Raw genomic sequence first — 14,990 nt, 5'->3', positions numbered from 1 at the left:
GTGTAAAAGGGATACGGGAGGGAGAGAGAAAGAGAAAGAGAAAGAGAAAGAGAGAGAGAGAGAGAGAGAGAGAGAGAGAATACTGCTGCACTTCTCATCTTCGTACAAGGTCAGGAACAGAAATCATGCAAGTGAATATGAGCAGTAATCACAATCTTTTTTAAAAATGCAAACGTTATTTTCTGCACTGTGCTTAGTGTTTTCCACTGAGAAGGATTTAAAAACAAAGTGCTAGCAGGAACAGGAAGTCATAGTTTTACACCTGCTGTGTCATACACGTCTAGATCTTCTTGCAATGTCAACCCCTATTTTTGAATGGAGGGGTTTTGAAAGACCTAATGACTTTTGATCTCATTGCAAGGGGAATCATCAACAAACATAAACTACTTACTGAATGTCAGAACTTGTGCTTTCAACCATTTTGTGACACTTTTCATCTGACCCCAAAGAACTGGGACCAAGTTCTGCTGCCAGAGTTTTCTTGTTCAATCCAGACTGTGTTTCAATGGAACCCAACACTGGCATAGATTTGGATTCAGAAGAAGCCAATATTCCAATTGGATCTAAAACCCAAAGAATACAGCATCTGCATTATTAAATTACACTATTATATACTTATAGAGTGGCATTGTGCCAAAGCATTAATTAGTCCAGATCAATTTTGATCACTATATGCACCACTTTCTATTGAAGACTGTGCTACTTAAGACACACACACACACTTTTTCAAGGTTTTCTTCCCTGATGTATTATCTGGCTGTGCTCACTCTGGAAAATAATTAGAATTTTATTTGTACGTACAACTGCTCTTGGAACAATGAATAAGGTTTTCTTATTTCCTATGAGTCTGAAATCATATTCCTGATATACAAGCTTATATGATAACTATCAGTTATTGTTCCTATGATACACAGGTGTTAATTTATGAACCTATTGGAAAGAAAGCATATCGGTGGAAAGGATCACAATGGCTTTAGTGTCAGTGTCTGAACTTCAGAGCAGAAGGTTGCCTAGAATGGCTTTACTGAACAATGCTGGGGATGTTAGAGTGCAGCTCTTATGAGACCATAGATCAGCCAGGAAAGCAATCAGAGCTCACTCAATTAATGAGGACTGAAATGTTAAAGGTTTCAAAAGGAAGGCAATTAGACCTTTGGAACAGCATTGAAGAGATAACATAATTCAGTTGCAGGATCAGAAAATATCTTGGTAACTCACTGCTATTATCTTGATCGGTCGTCACCTTCCTGAGCCGCAAAATTCTTTCTAATTCTGTTTCATTACTATCTGCCTCAAGGGATTTTAGGCTTCTTGAACTTGCAGATGTATTCATCGTTTCCTAAAATAAAATATATCAGTAAAATGGCCGGCCATGTGACAGTCAGTAGAAGATGCCATAACCATACATCAAAATTTGCTGGAAAGCATGTAATCCTGACTTGATTACCAAAAATTATTCATACATGGGGCTGCCCTTGAAGACTACATAAAAAGCCCAGTTGGCTCAGAATATGGTAGCCTGATTATTGACTGGAACTGGTCACTTGGAACTTATCTCAACAGCATTAATAATAATAATAATAATAATAATAATAATAATAATAATAATAAATTCACTGACTCCCTGTTTGTTTCTATGTACAATTCAAGATGATGCTTTCAACCTATGAATGGCTTGGCACCAGGATATACTGTTGCATACTGGTGACACTTTGCCCCAATTCTCCTAATGACCACCGCCAGCAGCTTCATATAGACATCAAATAACACTGGAGGCAAAATTGTGCAGTGTCCCCCAGAGATCAACTAACAGAGTGTTAAGGCACACTCACCTAATGCTACTTTCTGAAACCGACCCTGTAAGCAGAAGTGAAAGCACCATAAAACAGTGCCCTCAGCTGCTGACTCATAGAGACAGTCCAAGATGTTACAATGATCAATGGCATCAGAAGCCACCAACAGATTCAGCAGAATCATCAGGGTTACACACCGTTGTTCCTCTCCTGAAGAAGGTCCTCTATCAGGAATACAGAGGCTAATTCTGGTCTGAGCCCAGGGGTGGAATGGGTCAAGATAATCAGCTTCATCCACAAACATCTGTAACTGAATCCCTACCACCATCTCAATCACCTTGCCTAACAAAGGTCTATTGGTAACTGGGCAGCAGCTGGAATAAACCTCTGAGTCCAGGGTTGGTTTTTTCAGGAATCGCCATATCACTGCTTCCTTTAAGGAAGTAGGAACCACTCTATCACACAATGAAGTGTGATCTAGCCAGTTAACCTTCCATGGCAGGCACCAACCAGCCAATGGGCATGTGTTGAGAGCATGTATTAAGCCACACAACTGCAAATTCTTCAAACACCTTTTAGAGTTAGTCTCCTTCCCCATGGAACTGGTGCGGGGCCAATACTAAACTGCATTTCCTAGCCTGCACATGTAAAACCTCAATTGTGCTCATGCTTCTCTTGACTATTGGGAAGAAAATGGAAAATGCAACACATTAATTCTTAAAATTGGCACATCTTTCAAGTTTTCAGCAAAACAGCACTTAATTCCCAATGTTTCCTTCAATTAACTTAAATCCTGCATTTTGTTAGTATTCTGAATTTAACAGAGGAGGCATATTATTAACACATAACTCCTTGGTATTGTGCTCATGCTACAGATCTAGTAGCAAAGGAAATAAAGTAAGGTGTTTTACATCAAGCTTGAAATGGAACAAATTAATATCACTTTGTTTACAACAATTATACGGAGACCTACACAAAATGCATAATTAGCACAGTAACAATATGCATATAAAGATTTAGCTTTACACCTCCCAACCTTATTTTTCCTGTCTCACTGTGCTAATGACTAGCCTGGCGAATGCACTAGAAGTTGGTTTTATCGAGTGTTCCTTTTACTTTTCATAGTGAAGCAATTTGCATGGAACCAGTTAGATCTATTAGAGCAGGTACTAAGATTCAGCTGAAATTAGGCAGGCGTAAATCTGTCAATTTCAGTTTCTCACTTTCCCAATTATAAATTAGGTTCGCCACATTTCCATATTACTTTGTGATTTTTAAAAAAGGTCTCCTCGGAATGTAAGTGCCAATTTCTCCTAATGTACACATTTTTGCATACAATTTCCCATAATATAGTGCATTTTTAATGTTATTTTCACACATGTATGCATTATATACACATTTTACCCTAGTATATTAATTTTTATACCCATTGCTTGGCTGGATAACTGCACTGTAAAATTTGGAGAAACACAAAATTTGAATGATGGGCATGTTTCAGAAAGTGAGAATTAGGTAGGTTCACCATTAAATGTGATCTGATCTGAATTTCTTCCCCATCCCTAGGTGAAATCTTTGAAATGTCACATGAGCTTGCATAATTAAGTAAGAAAAAGAAAACATTCTGAACATCTGTCTACATCCGCCCATCTTCTTTCCCTTGGGGCACTTTTCAGCATTGACACAAGGACACAAAGTATAATGCAAAGTTGTTTTCTCTCTTTTTCTTACCAGAATTCCCTTTAACTCTTTCATTGCACTCTCAGAGGGTTTGGGTACTTCTGGCTGTAAATGAAACAAAACACCCATCTAGGTAATGTGATTTTGCAGACGTTGACTAAAGCAATTAAGGCGTGCAAAAGAGGAAAACTGGAGGCAAGGGTTTTCACCACAAAGAAATACACTAGACTATGCTAGCTTCCCAGTAGGTGGGTTCCTGTTGCCTACTAAGAGGGAGTGGGGTGGGGTGGAAGGGAGGTTGCTGTGGTGCAAACATGCTGACCAGGAGCACTGAACTGGCTCTGCTGGTGTGTTTGCACAACACTGACCTCCCCCCACCTCTGTAAGCAGCAGTAACCTACCTTGCACGAAGCTAGCGCAGAAATTTGATCTCACCCAGTGACTGCTTCTGAATGAAGTAATAGAAATCAGATGAACCTTAATAGTAGAAAATGGTTTGGGAAACTTTCAAAAAAGTTATTACTTTGCTATCTGCCTGAGTCATCTCCCCTTGAAAGGGAAAAGAAATGAGTGTGGTCTTATAACTTAGTCATAACTTAGCTGCATTGACTCTGCAATCCAGGTTGGAGTGTCTCAGTGGCTGTTACCCTCCCTTCCTCCTGCCCAACATAATCAACCCCATTCCTTCTGACAAATTATGGCAAGCTCTTGCTTTCACAGGCGTTAGCTAGGGGTCAGTTTGAAGAGATAGTTGGGTGAGCCTGCCCTTCAGATTACTTTTTAGCAACCTACAGTTTATCTATCAATAGGCAGGGATGATGAGAGTTGTAGTCCAACAATATTTCGGGACTTAAGGTTGAAGCACACTGCACTAGAGGAGCTTCAGGACCCTTCTATTCTCCTGGAACAGAGCATGTATTTTATAATAACACAGTTCTACCCCCGGCATGTTTTACACGCAAGTTGTTAACAAACCTTTGTCTTAGAACGGTTTGTCTGATTAACAGGTCTAAGGTGAACCCCCTTTTTAATTCTATCCATCATTTCTTCAACAGCTTGTCTCTTCAGATCCGATACTTCTCCTGTTGCAAAACAACAAAAAAGTCAAATTACTTTCTTTCAGGAGGTTCCTTCCTTTCATTGTAAATTGAGGAAAACAAAGAGCCAGAAAGAGCCTTCCTGACTCACACTGCTTAAGAATATTGATTTCCAAACCGTACCACAGAAGTTATAAAGCTAGAATTAAGGATGGGATTTGGAATGGAAATGGTTATTATTTTATTATTTTAATATATTTCATATTACTTTGCCAGCTCATATTAGGTGCTCATGCTACTACTCACTCAATGCTTTGACTTGCTACCAAGTTAACCTGGAATTGAACTAGCAGTTTCTGATTTACAAAAATAAGGTGGGTCCAAAAAATATACATCTGAAGTGTCAAATGCCAAGGTGAACAGGTGCCATCTTCAGCATTTACTGAAAGCTGCACAATGAAGGTGTCAGATACACCTCTGTGGGGAGGGAGTTCTACAGATTAGGGGCTGCCACAGTGAAGCCTGTGGAGATGGTGGTTCAGAACCTGAACACACACAGCTACAGTCCTAAATTGGCTCCCTGCTCCACACATTTGCCGTCCAACATGTGGAAGGCCACGCGAGATGGGCACTGGGATATTGATGGAGCTAGTGTACACAACCCTGATCTCCTCCTCATTGCTTGAATGACTGAAAAGGGCTAAAGATGGTTCTTACAATTCAAGAACATAGGAGCATAATAGCCCTGCTGGATCACGCCAGTGGTCCATCTAGCCCAGGCACCCCAAACTCAGCCCTCCAGATGTTTTGGGACTACAACACCCATCATCCCTAGCTAACAGGACCAGTGGTCAGGGATGATGGGAATTGTAGTCCCAAAACATCTGGAGGGCCGAGTTTGGGGATGCCTGATCTAGCCCATCATCCCATTCTCACAGTGGCCAACCAGATTTCAGCAGGACCCGAGCATGGGAGCACTCTTCCCTCCTATGGTTTGCAGCAACTGGTATGCAGAAGCATTACTACCTTGGATCATGTAGACAGAGCATATTTATCATGGCTAGCAGCCATTGATAACCTTATCCTCCATGAATTTGCCCAGGCCTGTTTTAAACCCATCCAAGATGGTGGCCATCACTACCTCTAACGCAAAAAGGTTCCATAGTTCCGATGATGCACTGTGTGAAGTGAAATGAAAAGCTCAGATATCACCTTATTGAACTAGGAACAAGGTTCATTTTGCTGGGAAGAAAATGTGCTGTACCTGAGCCTTGCTGAGATGCCTTTTCTTTCTTCGCCACGCTGCTATTTGCATGAGACTTCTTACGAATCATTGACATCAGCGACCTTTCACAAAGTAAAGATGGAAGACAGTCACTCAAGCTTTCTCTTGAACCTGACACCTGCACTTTCAGAACCAACTTAGCACACTTAGTTGCCCGTAGTCTCGTCTGACGAAAAGGCATAACAAACACATGTAGGATCGGGGCCTGTTCCTATGACATGCATTGTGGAAAGAGCTGGCATTAACCGACAAACAGCTAAGCTTTCTAATTGACATGAGTGTTCAAACACTTCCAGGCAGAGGCAGAAATGTCACACCTCCTTTAAAAAAAGATTTAAAAAATACACAGAACGTATTATTTGTTATACGATTGCCGTTGACAAGGCATAGTGCAAAACACTCAAGATCTGAATATTAAAAGGTAACATGGCACCGTGACATGTGTGACAAAATAAAGCCTTCTCACACAATAAAAAATTGAAGGGTTAGGAACGTTAACATAACGCATTACACTCCAGAGAACAATGCCACCCAGCAGGGAGCCTCTATATTGTCCCCTCATTTCGACAGTATGTATTTGCTGGAATAGGGCTACTGGTAAACAAACAAAATGAGAACAGAAAATAAAAACCCTCACATTATCTATGCTTTTGGTTCAATCTGCAAGGCATGATATTAATCTTAAACAGGCACTGCCAAGTCAATATTTGACCAAATATGAGAGGTTTGCTGTCATTCCTTCCTTCTTTCCTTTTACTTTAATACAAAAAGCTTTCAACATGCCTTAAAGGGGGGAATAGGGGGAGCTGTTGTTATTATTATGTGTCTGTACCTGGATGTCTTGAGCACCTTTTAAAATGCTAAATGGCAGGCAAATGAATAAATCAATCCAGTGATCTTTGAAACAGCCACCACAATTGCCTGCAATGTTTGGAGGATAAGCACATTTGAGAACGGCAAGAACACTTCCAAAGCATAAAGGCTAACCTGCATGACAGGTTGCATGCTGATTAAATTGAAATTGACCAATTTTCATTCTCTGTGTTAAAAAGGATCAAAGTGTGCCCCAACCATATTTTATCCTTTGTGAAGTATGCCAGTGACAATAGTGCAATGTCTATTACAAGTATAATGGACAGAAAGGATGCCTATCCCCGTCTCTCTTAAAAGGAATCTAGATGCATTTATTTATCTATTTAAAATTATTTATTTTCCATTCTTCCTCCATGAGATCAGAGAAGTTGACAGTAAAACAACAAAAATAACAACAAACACACACACACACTATAAAATATGAACAAACTGAGAAAAGAGTGAGGCCACGAAGTGGTGGGGCCACCACAGAAAAAGCCCTTTCACACACTATCAGCTTCTGAATCACTGAAGAGGCAGTTGGAAGATCTCAATTCTTGGGCAGAATTGTACAAAACAAGTTGGTTCTTCAAGTACCGTGGTTCCAAACATATATGTACATGCATATGGCCTCTTTTTAAAGTAAGCCTATCCCACACACTGGTGGAGGAAGAGGCGTGCAGGGGGAGCGCCCCGTCCCTGACTGCGCGATCCTGGTAGGGTGCCATCGCGGCTGCTGCCCCGCCCGCGCTGGGCGCCACGCCCCCACGGGCGGCACACCACGCCCCCAGGATGCACGCAAGCCCCGCCTCTGCCTGCTCTCCGCCCCCTGGTGCCGGAGCATGAAGCTCCGCCATTGATCCCACAGAAACAAAAACAAAAGCAACATAACCAAAACGTTAACACATTGACAAGGCAACAGAAGAGGAGAGGTACATGAGCAAAAGGCTGTTTGGTCTGCAGAAGGGCTTTGCCACCTAAAACTTTCTATCATGTAAAGAAACAACTGCAATTAACTGGATAACTCCTGTTTCTTTGGCCAATCATGTTATCATAGCAAGTGAGAGCAATTGATGGGGTGTTGCATTGACAACAGGACATTACTCAATTTGTTTAATGGATCACTTTTAAAAAATTCCTTTATTGTGAGTAAACAATTTTACAATCTCCTAATTTAACACCTTTACAAAAACAAATTTACAATTTGTTAATTTAACACCTTGAAATGGTGTAATGGGTGTGATTTTTAATATATATACTGGACTTATTAATAAGACTTAGCTGACCCAATACTTTATGGAAGGAGAAAGAATAAACAGAATTCCTTTCAGCTTACCCCCACCCCCATAAAGACAGCCACTTGACCTGTGAATAGAGACGTATTAGAGACTAAAAATGAAAACACAAACACCAGTGTTAACCTCAAAAGAATTAAAGAACATTGTTTTGTGTAGAAATGAGATGGCTTGTATATCAACTACATGAAAGTTCAGAATGATTTAAAAGACCAGCAGGAAGATGCATACAAAAGAATTGCTAAATAAGGTAGATGGTTGGAGGAACACAAGACTAAGTTTAGGGTGTGGGGAGGGAGTAAAAGAGAAAATATTTTTTCGTATTAAACACTTAATATCTTCTTTATTAGTATATAATACCAAGCTAGAATCAAACCCCTTTTCAACTTCAATCTCACTACCAGGAACCAGACAAGAGTTAAGGGTTAATTAAGTTTTACGATAATAGTTTAATCAGTGTGTCCAGCAGACCATCTGATGGATATAGAGCTACTATTCTGAGATATTAGTAACTGTGCTCATCGAATGTAAGAAAGCATGCAAAAAATCTTCCATAATCTGTTATCAATTTTAGATGTGGAATGATTTAAGTTACACAAAAAAAATAATAAAAATAACTAATAACAACCCCCATCATTCTGCCTGGACACTGAGGTCCAGCACCAAGGGCCTTCTGGCGGTTCCCTCATTGTGAGAAGTGAAGTTACAGGGGACCAGGCAGATGGCCTTCTCGGTGGCGGTGTCCACCCTGTGAAACACCCTCCCATCATATGTCCAAAAGATAAACAACTATATGACTTTTAGAAGACATCTGAAGGCGGAGGGACATTTTAATGTTTGATGTTTTATTGTGTTTTATATTTTTCTGGAAGCCGCCCAGAGAGGCTGGGGCAACCCAGTCAGATGGGCAGCATATAAACAACAACAACAATTTTATTATTTATATCCCACCCGTCTGGTTTGGTTTTCTTACAGCATCTATAAAAACACAATAAAACATCAAACATTAAAAAACAGAATATCTTAGACAGTAAATAGCTTTATAATGATGATTTAAGATACCATTCATTCAGCTGTTGAAAACACGAACCTACAGTATGCCTTCATCTGGGCTTTAGATCATGTGTGAATATTATTCTGCATTAAGCACTTCATAGATTTAAAACGGATTATACTCCTGCCTGGTTTTGGAATACCACAGAAAGGCTTTTAAGAGATACAGTACTGAGCACACTGGGAGCATGGCATGCAAAGAATCAACGGCGTAGCTGTTCTCTTCAAATAGACCTAAATTGCACTGGAAGTAAATAAAGCAGTTGGGCTGAGTAAAAAGATTAAGCAAATCACATGAGGCAAAAGGAAGGTAGGAACAGGAGGCTTACAAAACAGGGCTATTTGGGAATTCATGTGACTGAATTGGATGCTTTATGGCAGGCTAGGTTTCCATTAAAACTGCACATATTTAAGTTACACATTGATACATGCAATGAAAACCACTCTTGTTCAGAAAATTTGGAACAATAAATTGCAAGGAAGCATTCATCCTTACGATTTTTCCCCTATGTTATAATGTCTGTTCTTGCTGAATGCTAAGCACACACAGCTAACAATTACTATGTTTTAATGGATTTGGATTCATGCAATGTCCTAGGACCCCTGTAAACCATCTGCCATAATTTTGCTTTGAGACAAAGAGAATAACTCCAAACTTCTTAATGGCAGTGCATGGCTGATTCCTGAGATCACCTGCATATGGGCAGCGGGATATACTGCTAGTAGATTGGATGATTAATATAATTATAGAATTTTAGAGTTAGAAGGGACCTTGGAGGTCATTTAATCCAGCTTCCTGTTATAAAGCAGGATCTTTGAAAGATGGTTGCCCAGCCTCTGACCAAACACCTCCAGCAAAGAGCTCACCAACTCCCAAAGCAGACAGGTATTAACAGCCTGATTGTCCTGGAAAATGGGTTATGCAACAGGTTAAAATTGTAGAAATTACATATGAACTGATTATATGTTTTTGAATTTGGTTTCATCCAGTCACCCAACCTGTTTTTCTTCCTAGGAGGCAAATGTGCATGTTTATCCTCAATATGCTTATAATTAACTCCTAAAACAGGGGCCGGCAAGGTTTACCTTACCTGGGCCGGATCACTCCCGTGGAGATTGTGGGTCGGACTGGCGCAGCGCCGGAAATCGTGTCTGTGCATGTCTGCGATGCCAGGAATCGTTTCTGCGCATGCCCAGACGCCAAAAATCACGCCTGTGCAGAAGCGATTTTGGGCATCTGCACATGCACAAAAGCAATTTCTGAAGCCGTGGAAGAGACCTGTGCCGGGTTACTGCAGCGCGCCAGGACTCGGCTCAGTTCTGGGGCGGTTCGTTGGCTGGTTAAACAGCCTCCATGGGCTGCTTCCAGCCCATGGGCCACACGTTGCCGACCCCTGTCCTAAAATCATATACTTCTGACCAGGAGCAGTGGGCAGAGAGATCACAGCAAGGCAGCAGTAGCACTGCTGCCGCTTACCAGAAGGGAAGGGGAGAGGGGAGAGGTGGTGAGGAGCATGGCACTGTGAGGGGACACCTGTGGAGACAATCCAGTTCCCCCGCCACACACCTGCACAGCTCTGACCTCCCTGCCACCTGGGTAAGTGGTTGCAATGTCACTATCAGGAGGCCAGGGCTGTAATGCAACCCCTTCATCCTGGCGACTCATGCTTCTGTCTAAGCAAACAGTGTTAAGAATCAGTTAAGTATATAATTTTACTTACCTTATTGGATTTGGAGGTGGAGGAGGAAGAGGAGGAGGAGGAGGAGGAGGTGGTGGTGGTGGTGGTGGTGGTGGTATAACATTTTCTGATTGGTGTATTCTTTTTTGAAGCTCTTCAACTGCACAGAAACAAAATCGAGTCCTCAGCTAAAATGCTCCTCTATCCGTGTGTATTTAAATGATGCATGCAAGGGGTTGGCAAAATAAAAAGCAAGTCCTATAAAATGCAAATGGATTAACAGTCCAATGGACTATCTGAAACCCCAGATACAGCTTGTCAGAATCAATTAGGTACTGAGAGTCAGTAAGTAAGTATCCTATACAGAAATAATTTCACATTGTAAAAAACAAAAAACAAAAAACAAAACCTGCATTTTGGAGATTTTATTAAAATATCTAGGATGAAGATATCACTGCCTCTCTCTTCTATCACTGTCTGTTTTCTTATTATCTTAGTATTTTTGTGAGGAGAAAATGTCATCACGCTGCCATTTGTGTGGTTGTCAACAGGCGACCATGCAAACTGTATATAGCATGATAGCAAGTGGACCAATAGCAAGAAAAGCAAGCAGACGACTTGATTGAGCAGGATGGCAGAGCAAGTCGATGAGGGAGCAGGCAGCCAGGTGGCCCAGGCAAGTCTTCCCACGTTCCCTATTTTACCACTGCCACCTGCCTGTTTGCTCAAGTGTCCAGGCAGCCAAGTGGCTGGGTCCAGGCAGGCTTTCACATGCTCCCTGTCATTGTCACACACTCTCTCTCTCTCAAACACACACACACACACACCATTCACCCCAAACTCTCCCCCCCTCACAGCTTGCCCCCAAATCCAAGAGCCCACTGCCATTTGCACTGGAGAGGGGAATGAGGAGGACGAAGTATTTCCCTTCTTTGCCCTGCACTGCCACCCACTTCCTCCTGTAGGTGAGCTTGGTGAGCAACACAAGCAGGGACAGCAGTTCCTAGTGCTATCCTAATGAGGAAGCAAGAAATTTTTTTATTGAAGTATGAGAGGAAATGTGATGGCTGTCACCATCATGTGCCAGACTTTTGCTCCTGAAGGTAAAGAAGCTGTCTGCTTAGTTTTCTTGGAGAAAACACCTCTCTGACCATAGCACTCCCTAAATATATAGTCTATGGTTTCCCTTTTGCATGTTCAATGTTTATGGCGTGTTGGAGTAACAATTAGGAGGGATGAAAAGATCTAGATACAGGTTCTTTGCAAATAAAGGATCACTGAAGTCAAATGAAAATGTATGGATTCCATAGAAGCATCATTTCTCTCTTTTTTCTGAGTTCATGGGTCCAACTTAATAGTGTCCTTTTCGGCTGGTCTCTGTTGCTAAACTTGGAAGATAAATCTAGGACACACAATTGCATGCTGGGAAAAGCAACCAGCTTTGGCTCTTAAAACTAAATGTTTTTGTACTGATAACTGGTTTTCTTTACTCGTATTTCATAATACGTAGCTCTGGTGGGCATGCTACCACTTTGAAATCCCTGAAGAATCATTAGTGGCTTCTTCCTTCTCACTTTTTGATATAGTAAACAACCATTATTTTTATCGTTCAGATAATAGCTGAATGTGGCAGCCATTAAAGGACGCCATCAAGTTGAAATGTAGTCAATACATATACTCAGGTAATTTATTTCGTGTCCTATAGTGGTCCCTGAGTGGGTTCCCTTGGTAATTTCCATAGGTTTTCCAGTTACTTTACAAGGCTGTGATTAATTTAACACACAACACTGTAAAACAGTTTTAGGACCTTGCACAAAGGCATTAGTATGTTTTTCTTTTGACATTTTCCATCCACGTAATCCAGCTGCTTTAGGATAGTTAAACAGTACTTCCCCTGCTGGTAACTGTATTTTGAATTTATTAAGAAATGGCAATCTTAGATAAAGAGTAGTAAATTACAGTTTTTAGCATTTAATAGGTACGATGCTGTAAGCTGGTCAGGCACCATCCTGGCAAATAAGTCTTTGGTAACAACTAAATTACAGTAGTTTATCCATACTGTATGCATTCTAAGTGGTTTTGTCAGTGCTCCTGATGTCTTGCTTTAGCCTATAAACTGGACAAATAATAGCCAGCAAGTCAGACAGTTTCTACAGTCAGATAGTAAGGGGTAAATGTTTTGCCTGATGTGCAGGGAATTAGCCACGCAGCTCCCATGGATTTTAGCCATTAACACCCATGGGAGTTGCAAAGCTAATTCCTTCTGCATAGCCTTCGACACAGCATTTACTTTTTAAAATGTCAGTCGCACAAGGGCACATAACGTGTTGTTGCTTCCCAACTCTCACTGCAAAGCGCTAAATCATTTCTTGGAATATACTAATAACTTCTGCAACTAGAATGTCGTGAGGATATTTTTTTTAATCCCTATGTGACTTCTGCATTTGGAAGAAAGAATACCAACTGAGTGAATACAAAAGGGTTAGACAAGGTGGTCGTGATGCAACTTAAGTCCTGCTGGTTTGAATGGGGAATATATTAGTGCACCTAGCTAAGGCGGCAATCCAAACTCACTCACCCCTGCTTGTGGAGCAACTACATCCACAACCCAGCCACTCATGGTGGCCACAGAGAAAGTGGTGGGAGGGCAACCAAGCCCTGCACAAGCTCCAGGCTGATGCACTGATAGGGTGCAGATCAAGTCCAGTGCTGGCCACAAGGACTGGAGGACTAGATCAAGATCCAGCCAATCCCGGGCTGGCTCAGCTCCTCACTGTCCTTAGAACACCCTGTTTGGGGACTTTCCAGTAGCGGGGATACCACCAACAGGCCTCTCTGCCCCTCAGCCAGGTGAAATGAGCAGTGGGATGCTTCCACTCAATCCAAAACACACACAGAGAGACAGCCTGGTGTATGGGGCAGTTGGATTGCTTTCTTTTGTAAACATACATTACAAAACACATATTTATGAAGTTCAAGTCACAAATAAAGCTTGAAAACTCCGAGCACTGATTATCATGAAACAACATGGTTATGTCTTAACTGGAGTTCACATTTAATTCTATCTGTTTTACATCCATCATACTAAGATTGAATATGGTATCAAATTTATTCAATATTTTACCTGAATGCTTTAGGTTTTTAACTTTTTCTTCAGCACTCTGGTATTTTTCCTCTAATTCCTTTTTATCTTCTTCTAAAAGTTCTAGCTGCTGTTTAAGGGATTTGATTTCCTTATTCAAGACTTCATTAGCTAATTGTTCCTCCAGTTCTTCAACCTGTTATGGACAAATACAAAATTGCAATGAAAATCAACATCTTGTTTTGTCCCACCCACCAACTTAACAAAGACGCACACCCAACCAAGTCAAGCTAATGATTCCCCAGAACCCAAAAAATTATCTGACAGTAGAAAAACTAGGATACTGACAATATGTAACAGGAATACAGCTGTACCTTGGATCCCGAAAGCCTTGGTATTCGGACGTTTTGGCTCCTGAACGCCACAAACCCGGAAGTGAGTGTTCCGTTTTGCTAACGTTCTTTGGAACACGAACGTCTGACGGGGCTTCCGATTGGCTACAGGAGCTTTCTGCTGCCAATCAGAGCTGTGCTTTGGTTTCTGAACATTCTGGAAGTTGAATGGACTTCCGGAACGGATTCCGTTCAACTTCTGAGGTACCACCATACTCTAAATGTTGTTATTCAAACCCAGTGCTTAATAGTTCAAGGTTTAAAAAACATGCTCGAAATGAGGAAGCATTTGTAGCATTTATGGATGTACTGGGTTGTTTGTTTGTTTGTTTAAATCTGTTCTACTCCAGAATTTCCAAGTTTTATAATGCAATCCTAAGAGTGGTCAGGGGTGAGTGGGATCCATGACTGCATCCTAAGTCTTCTGAGGGCAGATCAACGGAGGAAGAGAACTGACATTTTTTTCTTCCATTTCACACCAGCTCCAGGCTTAGAGTAATCATTAATCATAGAGTAGACACATGGAACTTGATAGACTTGAGCAGGTACCCCCAAACTCAGCCCTCCAGATGTTTTGGAACTACAACTCCCATCATCCACAGTCCCAAAATATCTGGAGGGCTGAGTCTGGAGATGCCTGGACTTGAGAAACTCAAGTTCATTGATTTTAGCGGGTCTGCTCTTAGTATGACTTAGTTGGATATTACTCTGTTTTGAAGCTACAGTCTGAACTATTGGAAACTCCACTCTTGTGGCTACAGCATTGGGCATAACTACTACTGAAAACCATGTCACAAGCCAGATTTTATACCTGCAGAATGGTTAATTTCCTGAGATGCCTGACA

The 14,990-nt window shown here is 41.3% G+C and overlaps 1 protein-coding gene across 3 annotated transcripts in view; it reads right to left on the bottom strand.

Annotated features, from left to right (window-relative positions):
* Positions 1-14,990, bottom strand: part of SHTN1 (shootin 1) — a 68,238-nt gene that overhangs the window by 13,636 nt on the left and 39,612 nt on the right. For all 3 annotated transcript variants that reach the window (XM_079976703.1, XM_079976705.1, XM_079976704.1), the window contains exons 10-16: positions 13,796-13,949; positions 10,714-10,831; positions 5,772-5,854; positions 4,446-4,552; positions 3,522-3,575; positions 1,219-1,339; positions 392-563 (exon numbers count right to left, since the gene is read on the bottom strand). In XM_079976703.1, the coding sequence (XP_079832829.1) occupies positions 392-563; positions 1,219-1,339; positions 3,522-3,575; positions 4,446-4,552; positions 5,772-5,854; positions 10,714-10,831; positions 13,796-13,949 (809 nt within the window). The remainder of the gene's footprint in view (positions 1-391; positions 564-1,218; positions 1,340-3,521; positions 3,576-4,445; positions 4,553-5,771; positions 5,855-10,713; positions 10,832-13,795; positions 13,950-14,990) is intronic.

This window comes from Podarcis cretensis, assembly GCF_951804945.1.
Source record: "Podarcis cretensis genome assembly, chromosome: 5".
Classification (NCBI taxonomy): domain Eukaryota; kingdom Metazoa; phylum Chordata; class Lepidosauria; order Squamata; family Lacertidae; genus Podarcis; species Podarcis cretensis.
The sequence above is the reverse complement of the archived record's forward strand: the minus strand, read 5'-3'. Positions and strand labels throughout refer to the sequence as shown.